Genomic DNA, 9,711 nt, shown 5'->3' on the forward strand with positions numbered 1-9,711 from the left:
CTTGTGGGACTGGAGATCTGAGCTTCCGGCTTCTGCATGGCACAGCCCTGGACATTGTGGCTATTTAGGGTGTGAGCCAGCAATGGAAGATACATCTCTCTCTCTCTCTCCCTCTCTCTCTCTCTCTCCTCTCTCTTCTCTCCTCTCTCCTCTCTCTCTCACTCTCACTCTCTCCTCTCTCTCAATCTCTCTGTCTCACACACACGGACACACTCTGCCTTTCAAATAAATAAATAAAATATTTTTAAAAAAAATAAAAGGCACCTATGTCCCAGGGCTGGTATTGTGGCACAGTGGCTAAACCACAGACTGCAATGCCATCTCACCAGCTGCTCCATTTCCAATACAGCTGCCTGCTAATGTATCTGGGAAAGTAGTGAAAGATGGCCCAAGTGCTTGGGAGACCCAAATGGAGTTCCTGCCTCCTGGCTTGTTGTGGCAGATGACAATCTCTGTCTCTGTCACTCTTTCCAATATATTTTTTAAAGAGACCTATGTCCCATCAGTTTTTGTCCCCATCCCTGTTTCTCTCTCTCTGTCTTCCCTTTCTCCCTCTCAACTAAAAAAAATAAAATAATGGAGAAAAAAAAACAAGATATTTAGAAAACCTTAAAAAATTAAACTTTCCACTCTGTGTGATGGTCATGTTAATTAGCTTGATAGTGGCAATGATTTCACAATGTATATACGTAACAAGCTGTACACTGCAAAGTCCACAATTTTATTTGTAAATTATGCCTTAATAAAGCTGAGAAGGGAAAAGCAAGGAAGGGAAGAAGTTGACTCCTAAATTGGTATACATAATAGGCTACAAGAGAAAGAGTCAGTGAAGCAGAGTTATAATAAAGGAGGTCAAAACAGAAGTGGAACAAGAGTTACCTGAGGCCGTTTCCACACCACTTTCCCAGGCAGCAGTCGGTTGTAGAAAAGAGAATCATTTTCAGGCAGAAAAGTGGGATCACAGAAGAGTCTACTGTCTCTTATGCATTCCTGCTTCAATTCCTGGTATTTCTGGTTTTTGAAGAGCTTCAGAGGAGGACCCATAATGTCCAACTATAGGAATGAGAAAAACTGTTATCTTTAGAGGAAAAAGTTCCAGGTCTTTCAATGATTACCTGAGATTAGATAAAGAGCAGTCATCCCAGTGACTTTCCCCAGAGCTAGACACTTCAAATATGGCTTTAAAGGAAAAGTCATCATTTGCTGGGAAAGGAGCCAGGCTCCACAACTCATTAGTATGGGGCCCTGAGTAAGGCAGCTAACCATCTGGGGTACTCAGTTTCTTTACCTGTCAACCTGAGCAATGTGGGTCTTCACAAATTCATAGGGAAAATTGATAATGTGAAGATGATTCATTTGATGTGACTTATTATAATTTAAAGAAGCAGTCTTCCATTTACGCGGGCAGAGAGAAGCTTAATGCAAAGTACAATTCTAAACTTGAAAAAAAAAAGGAAAAATAATGACTTTACAATATTATGAATACACTGATGCCTGCAAGAGTCGCACATTTGGCGCCAAAGAGAGAAGCAGTCCCTTTGAGTTCTAACTAGTCCTTTAACACAATTCCTTGTCTTTTATCATTTACAGAGCTCTGCATTTTTTTTACGACTGGTTGGGAAAGCTGAAGCAAGAAACAGAGCTCAGCAGATGGCCTCCAAAGATAAGGGAATATAGAAAGATTGCGTGGTCTTTTTCTTTAGAGTCCAATGTACAATCATTTGCAGACTCTAAAATCAAAAGGTCAGCTCCAAAATTCAATTACCCTGATTTGGCGGACTGCAAATTCTTATCTTATGGCAATACGCCATTGTTTTCTTTTCTTAAAAAAAATATCTTCACATAGCTAAGCAAAGAATCAATATTGTGGCTCATCAGGCAGTCTGTTACAGTGCCTCACACTCAAATGCCCTAACAACTGGTTTTTATAAAGACATTTCAAAAGACAAATTGATTTTAAATAGCTTTGGGGTGATAATAAATAAAGTTTGTATTAACTTTGCGTGAGTCACAAAGATAGATCTGTAATGATTTTAATGATCCTCTCCTGACATTCAATAATAAATAAGACCTTTGTGAAATTTACATGGCACTATTTTTAAAATATTTTTAGGAATAACTGCCTGTAAAATATCAATGATCACAGGAGAATTGAAACAAAAAAGCTAACAAAAGTTCAGAATGTTTGCTAAAAAATGAACGAAAATGTTCAGAATGCTAAAAAATGAATGAAAATGTTCAGAATGTCTGCTAAAACATTTGCACAAAAACAAAGTGGCTACACTAGCACTTTAGAAAGTATGTGGTTTATCTGGTAAACAGTTGCCATTTCATGAAAAATGCAGTATTAATCATGCTTCTGTACTAGCTCATTTCATGAAAACAATAAAAAATTTTAATTTAAATTTTTGTCATGTTATTTGCAATACATAGATACAGCAAGCAATGCTTTCTCTGAATCAAAGGGAAAAGCAGCTGAAGATAACAATTTTTCCGTTGCTTTATTTATCGACAGTTGCCTGGCAAATTGAGGGCTGCCACTCACTGCAAACTGCCCAAGCACCTTCCATCAGTCATTAGATTTTGGTCTGTTCACATGCATTGAATATGAAAGTGCATGTCATTATATTTCAAGGCATGTGTAGCATTATCACTAATGATGCTAAGCAGCGTCAGTGCCAATCTGAACATTTGCCTAGGCTCCTTTTGGGAGCCTGTTATAAATAGACCCCAATTTTTGTGCTGTTCAAACTTATAGCAAACACTATTGTGCTTCTTGCTTTCCCTACAAGGCTTGGTGGCTTGCCAGAGGCTGGGGAGTGTAAATGCAGGATAGCCTCAAACAATTAGATTATTCTCTTTGTCAGAACCTCCCCCATCCCTAAACATTCTGTATAAAGGGGTATTTCCTGTTCTTGGGGAAACCTTCTGCCCCCATAAACCTCCCTTACTATGCAACCAAATGGTGAAGCTGAAAGAGCCTGCAAAGGGAATCTCTGTTATGAAGAGGGCTGGTCTATAAACAGAAAGCAACAGCATCAATTGAAAAGGAAATCAGGTTTGATTTTAAAAAACAATATGGGCCGCGCCGTGGCTTAACAGGCTAATCCTCCGCCTTGCAGCGCCGGCACACCGGATTCTAGTCCCGGTCGGGGCACCGGATTCTATCCCGGTTGCCCCTCTTCCAGGCCAGCTCTCTGCTATGGCCTGGAAAGGCAGTGGAGGATGGCCCAAGTCCTTGGGCCCTGCACCCGCATGGGAAACCAGGAGAAGCACCTGGCTCCTGGCTTCGGATCAGCATGATGCGCCGGCCGCAGCGGCCATTGGAGGGTGAACCAACGGCAAAAAGGAAGACCTTTCTCTCTGTCTCTCTCTCTCACTATCCACTCTGCCTGTCCAATATATATATATATATATATATATATATATATATATATATGAAAGAAGGCATTGTAGCACTTGATGCCACTTGAAACGCTTACATCCCCTGTTGGATTGCTGGCTCCAGTCTCAGCTACTCCATGCTTCAGATCTAGCTCCCTACTAATGCTCCTGGGAAGGAAATAGATGATGATTCAAATCTCTGCCACCCACTTTGGAGATTCAAATGAAGTCCCTGGCTCCTCGCTTCAGCCTTGGCCCAGCCCTGGCAAAGCCTTAGCCCAGCCCTGGCAATCGTGGCTATTTGGGGAGTGATCCAGTGTATTTGCGATCTCTCTTTCTCCCTCACACCCTCCCTCCTTCCTGTCTCCCCTCTCTGTCTCTCTGCCTTTCAAATAATACAATAAATCTTTTTAAAAAACTATTATCTCAGTAGACTCTCTCCAAGGCCTTTTGGTTGGGAGCGCCTGCCTTTTGGGGTGTCCAGTAAATAAAGAATAATAGGTAATTAGCCTGAACTTCCATTAAAGTACAGTGGCAGTCTCAAATCCTTTTGGAGTTGCTTAATAGAATTGACCCCTAGCCGGCGCCTCAGCTCACTAGGCTAATCCTCCGCCTTGCGGCGCCGGCACACTGCGTTCTAGTCCCGGTCGGGGCACCGATCCTGTCCCGGTTGCCCCTCTTCCACTCCTGCTGTGGCCAGGGAGTGCAGTGGAGGATGGCCCAAGTGCTTGGGTCCTGCACCCCATGGGAGACCAGGAGAAGCACCTGGCTCCTGCCATCGGATCAGCGCGGTGCGCCGGCCGCAGTGCTCCTACCGCGGCGGCCATTGGAGGGTGAACCAACGGCAAAAGGAAGACCTTTCTCTCTGTCTCTCTCTCACTGTCCACTCTGCCTGTCCAAAAAAAAAAATAGAATTGACCCCTGTTTCTCACTAGGTTACAGGAGAACTGTGTGCCATTTGTTACGTGACCTTGGCCTCTTTGTGCCTTGATTTTCTCCTCAGGAGAGTGAGGTTATCTACTTTCTTCCCTTGACGCTGTGGCTGTGCCTAATAAGATGGTCAGTGTAAAGGGAATTCTATGTAGAAAGTGCTCCATGCGTGCAAGATATACAAGTGAAGCCCTCTTGTTGTCTGACACAGAGCTGGGCATTCAATTAGAGCTCAGAAAACATTTGAACAGATAAATGTCTTATGTAAAGAATTATCGCAATTTATTATGTGAGATGTGCATTTCACACTTCGGTTCATATTCTCTTCAAAGCACCATGTTTAGCAGCCATGATAGGGGTCCTGCATTCTGTATCAGCAGAAATGGCAGCTCAGTGAAGTGGCAGCTAGAGACAGGCAGAGCCGACTCAAACCCAGGTCTCTGTGATGCCAGATTGGGTGTGTGGCTTTCCATCATACCATACTGCTCCTTTTGGTCACCGCTTTTTCGAATAAAGGATTTTTAGTTCAAATGAGGAAACCCTCCAAAGAAAACAGGATACTCAGCATTGAGGCATTCTGCCTAGAATTTATCGCCATGGTGGATATTGAAAAGGTTCATTATTTTCATGGCTTCATGATCATGGCAGAATCTGAACCCCTTACGTGGGTGTTCATTGATTATCCTCCAGAAATTCACAATTTCGCAAGCTGGGTTCCCCGTGAACAACTTGCCCTACCGGAGTGGAGTGGAGGAGTAGGAGGAAGGGAGCTTTCCTTCCTTACTGTTCTACCCGATCCAATGAAGGTGGGGAAGGGAGAGCCCTTAAGACCACATATTTAAAAAGTCAGGAGACAAAATAAAATCTAAAACTTTGAATAAAAATCCAGAGCATTGAGTAATAATTCAAAGAGAGTCTCTAGCTAACAGAAGCGTATGTGACATTTAAGAAGAAAGAGTGGTCTTGGGGGCTCCCTGAATGGGGTGGGGTGAGGCAGTGTGGGGTTTAGCCCTGGGATAATGGCTTAAAGCAGCTGAAGTTAAATCCAGTGCCCAGAGAAGGAATATGAGGAATCTCATGTCTACCAAGGCAAGGAATAAGGGGCAGGTCCTGAGTGTGGAAAGTTAGGACTTGCCAGGGGAAGTAGAGGGAGCTGCAGACACAGGCTGCGGTTAGGAGAGGGAGATTTTACTACTCACTGGAATGAAAAGGTTGGGAGAGCTTAGCAAGTACATATAGCAAAATTTCTCCCTTCTTTTTCTCATAGGCCAGTCTTAGAGGAAAAACCAGATTTTTCTCTAAAAAATTGATAAAGGAAATCAGGTCTGTGGTTCACAAACCACTTTGGATTTTGGTGGCGGGAGATAGAGTAGAGGCACTTAAGGGAGAGAAGGGGAAAAGAATATGGCTCCAGGGTCATTGTCCCTGGCTAGTTTATCTTTTCCTCCAGCTTCTCCCTTGTTCTGTACTTTGTGCAAAAATCTGAGTAAAAGCAACTAAGAATTTGCAGGTCATTTGGATCCAGGAGACACAACTTTGCCCTGGGATGAAGTATGTGCCACTTTAGACACAATTGGCACCCCTTATCCCCACACCCAGGGATGTCGTGACAAGAGAAATCGGACTTGGATAAAAAGTAATAGAAATACAGTATTGATGTGTAATGCAAAGAATAGTGTTTCTTATGTCTACACAGGCGGAGTCACAGCTAACTACTATGATAATATAACCACCAGCGCTGCTCACATTCAAACTGTTAACCAAGTATTCTGGGGTCTACAAGTGTCTATAAAGGTCCTCTGATTCAGCTCATTCACTTATGTGAGTACAGGAGGCACCTACCCTGCCCGGACAAAAGACTGCTCAAAGAAATTACAGAAAAAAAATACACAATTTCCTTTCACTCCATTGGTGAAAAGCCTCAATCAAAAAATAAAAAGCGCTTCAAAATCATACAAGGAACACAGATAGTTCAGAGATCCAGGATCAAATGCCAAATGCCACCATTTAGTGTAGATGATATCTCTGTCCCTCAGTTTCTCCATAATCACAATGGGGAATATGATGGCTGCTATGTCTCCCTCCAGGTGTTATCTGGGGGAGCCCAATGAAATTAAGTATGTGAACACACTCTTCAACTGTTAAGGAGAAGGCTAATGTAGAGCAGTATTATTAGGAAATGCTCATTTTTTTTTTTTTTTGCAAACCCAACCTCTTTTCTGTCTGTAGCGGAAACAAGAAAGTTTGATCCTGTGCTTTAAATGAGACATATTTTGACATGTAAAAGACCAGTGTAAAATGGCCCCTACACCATTCTCTACTCCTCCCTATTCGACCTCTCCTTTTTGGCTCACTTGCCCTCCTGGCTAAAAAAGCCCATCCTATGAGTCAAATTGTACTGCCTTTCAGGAATTGAATTCTGATTTTCATAGAATGTTACGCTGGAAGAACTCTCAGAAATCACTCGGTACAGCGCCTTTCTCTTGCTGTAAGGTGAGAGGACTTGCCCAAGGTTACATAGCAATGCCGCCACCATTAAAACCGAGACCTCCTGACTCTTCCTTCACTACAACATTTTTGAAAAAGTAGCAGTGGCAGTGGGGGTGGGGAAACCATGGAAGCACAAAACTCCAAGGAAAACTTAACTTTCCAACATTCTTATTGTCCTCTTCTTGCAAGAAAGCACTTAGGAGTTGTGTTTTGGAATTGCAAGCTGTCAGAAGGTGAGATGATTTCAAATCAAAGCTATTCAAAGAAACACTGTTTGCAGGTCACAAAGGGGCTTTTTCTGCTTTTAATTTAAGAACTGAAAACTCCCAAGGATACAGAAAGCCTGCTTTTTAACCTATTCCTGACCACATGAGTGTTTAAGCTTTTTCCTAGACTGCTTGAGACTCTGAGTACAAATAAAGAATGCTATTCAAATCCAAAGTGTTCACACACCACCCACACACACACGTGCACACAGGCTTGCACTCACACACAACATGCAGGAGGGATGAAAGAGTCCTCCAAAGAATTGTTTTCATTTACTTCTTCAGACTATGAAGTGTCCTTCATTATTTCACAACAAAGATTAGCAACTGAAATATTAGCCGAATTTCAATAAAACATTAAACATGAATGCTTTATCCTGAGGACAGAAATGACTAACAGAACAGCAGAATTTGTTGCATTTTCCTATGTGCTTTTCACCCAACTTAAGCGTTTCAAATCCTCAGGACCAACTTCAACTTCGATGCACCACGCTATCAAGTAGCCCAGTTAACCCCCCAGTAGAAAGTAGTCGGGCTGAGTGTGGTGGCTGGAGCCCCAACTGAAAAATTTAAGCTTAAATCCAAGAATCAGAGGACAGTAAAACCAGACTGAGGATGCTGGAAATGCAATAGCCAAGATCAACCTGTCAAGGGGCAGAGGTTACCCCTGCTGTGCAGACTCCTTGGGAGTTAAGAAAGTCTGGGCTGTCACTCCCTCCGGTGCAGCAGTGCACAACCTGCACACCCCCGCTGCTAGGCTCAATGGCCTTTTGCATCCCCTAGCATATCCCCAAGATTTTGCTAGCATTTCAATAATTTGCACCTAACCATGAGTCTGAAAAAGCGTGGAGGATGTCCTGCCAGTTAGCCAAGTTCCCCCACCCCTTATACCTCTTTTTCCCATGTTTGTACTCACTTCCTGGTATTTTTAGGCAGCACAAGGCAAATCCATACACACACACATACACACACAAAAATAAACTGACCAAATATCCCTCAGAAAAATCTCATTGCTGGGCAACCACAGTCACCCCTTCCGAACCCAAAAATAACCGACAATAACAACAACAGCAAAAACCATTATTTGTGAAGTTTCCAAACTGTTAATCATGCTCACATTGTCTGTGGACAAACCATAGAACTGGAGCTGCGAAGTTTGACTAAATATACTGTTTTTTCTCCTCTCATAGATGCTAAGGTATCCAGCAAATTAAACTCTAGGATAGGTTTGCAAAACACTCTTTACTCACCTGAGTTATCCCAGGAGTCTTGTAGCTGCTGCTGCTGCTGCTGCTGCCGCTGCCGCTGCCGCTGCCGTTGCCGCCGCTGCCGCTGCCGCCTTCGCTGCTGCCGCTGCTGCTCTTAACCAGGTAACCCCGTTAAGTTTGTGCCGAGTGCGGCTGAACAAAGATTCTGGCTTTCTTAACCTGAAAACTATTTGGGCTGTACCAAGCTCTGCTCACAGGGGGAGGTGCCTCGGAGCAACTTCAGGAGACTTTGCCCCGCCCAGCATTCAGAAACTGATTCTGAGTCATAAGGAAAATCTGGAAGGCGCCCCCGCCAGATGTGCAGAAGGATTGCCCACTCCAGATCCACCCACTAGCAAATTAGAAAGCCCAGGGAGCCACGTTTGAAGGCTTGCTTTGTTCCCAGGAGAAATAGGACTTTAAGGGAGGAGTCTGCTAGATTTCTGACATTTCCCGCCCTCAGAGAGTTAATGCCTCCGACATGGACATGACTTGAGGGAGGACATGGAGAGAGAAACATTGAAGTGTTGGCCAAGTTCTTGGGAGTTAGGCTGCATACATGGCCGTGGCATATGCATCTATGATAGTGATGAGGAGGACAGCAAGGGAGTGGGAGTGAAAGAGCAGCTGGTGGAGTGCAGAGAAGAAAAGGTCAGTTGTGAAACAACAGGTAACAACATTTGGCCAAGGGCAGAGAGAGCAGAGTGTTAAGAGGGCAGTGAATGCAGTTTGAATCCCTGGCAGCTGCAAGAAACCGAATTTCCAGCAACAGGGCTCCGCAGATTCTGCCAAGCAGTGTTAGTTGAGAAGCGGAGCAAATAACTGTGTTTCTGCAGGAAGGCCAACCAAGAGGCTTCAGTGGGGTGCTCGGCTAGACTTCTGCAAATATCATGCTGTGCCCTAGGCTATGTCCTGATGTGGACTTGTTGGGACATGCTTCCGGGGACATGTTCTCAAGTTTTGTTCATTTCATTTTCACAAACTATGAAGGTTTCTGTCGTCTCATTCCCCAGCTTTCCTGACCAGTGTGTTATGAATCCTTGAACCTGAAATTACTTCCCTCTTTCTTATCCCTTCACCAACTCTCCTCTCTCCTATTCTGGCTAGTTGAAGGGGGGGGGGGTGGAGCTGGAAGAGAAAGTGAAGGAGAGAGAAGACACCGGTGAATAAGGTGGAGCCTAACAAGGAAAGAAAGTCCACTTTCCCCACTCCCTGGCTCCATGGCAATATTTTTTTTATTAAACAGATCTGAGCATTTCTATAATTCAGGTCCCTGAGACCTCCCCTTTGGCATCCTTCTACACTTTCTAAGCCAGGATGGAAATCGAGTTGGAGGTAGGGGACAATACAAAAGGCCAGAGCATAGAAGAATTGGGACTTTAAACATTGGAATC

General features: G+C 43.8%; 2 protein-coding genes across 2 annotated transcripts in view; one reads left to right on the forward strand and one right to left on the reverse strand.

Moving 5' to 3' along the window:
- PAK3 (p21 (RAC1) activated kinase 3) overlaps nt 1-1,628 on the forward strand; it is a 327,862-nt gene extending 326,234 nt beyond the window's left edge. The window contains exon 19 of the mRNA XM_062184457.1: nt 1,591-1,628. The gene's annotated coding sequence lies outside the window, so the exon portion shown is untranslated. The remainder of the gene's footprint in view (nt 1-1,590) is intronic.
- The window catches only part of CAPN6 (calpain 6), a 29,609-nt gene extending 21,181 nt beyond the window's left edge, over nt 1-8,428 (reverse strand). The window contains exons 1-2 of the mRNA XM_062184443.1: nt 8,321-8,428; nt 880-1,053 (exon numbers count right to left, since the gene is read on the reverse strand). Of these exons, the coding sequence (XP_062040427.1) occupies nt 880-1,044 (165 nt within the window). The 5' untranslated portion in view covers nt 1,045-1,053; nt 8,321-8,428. The remainder of the gene's footprint in view (nt 1-879; nt 1,054-8,320) is intronic.
- Nucleotides 8,429-9,711: the final 1,283 nt, after the last annotated feature.

The sequence above is a fragment of the Lepus europaeus genome, chromosome X, assembly GCF_033115175.1.
Source record: "Lepus europaeus isolate LE1 chromosome X, mLepTim1.pri, whole genome shotgun sequence".
NCBI classification, from domain to species: Eukaryota; Metazoa; Chordata; class Mammalia; order Lagomorpha; family Leporidae; genus Lepus; species Lepus europaeus.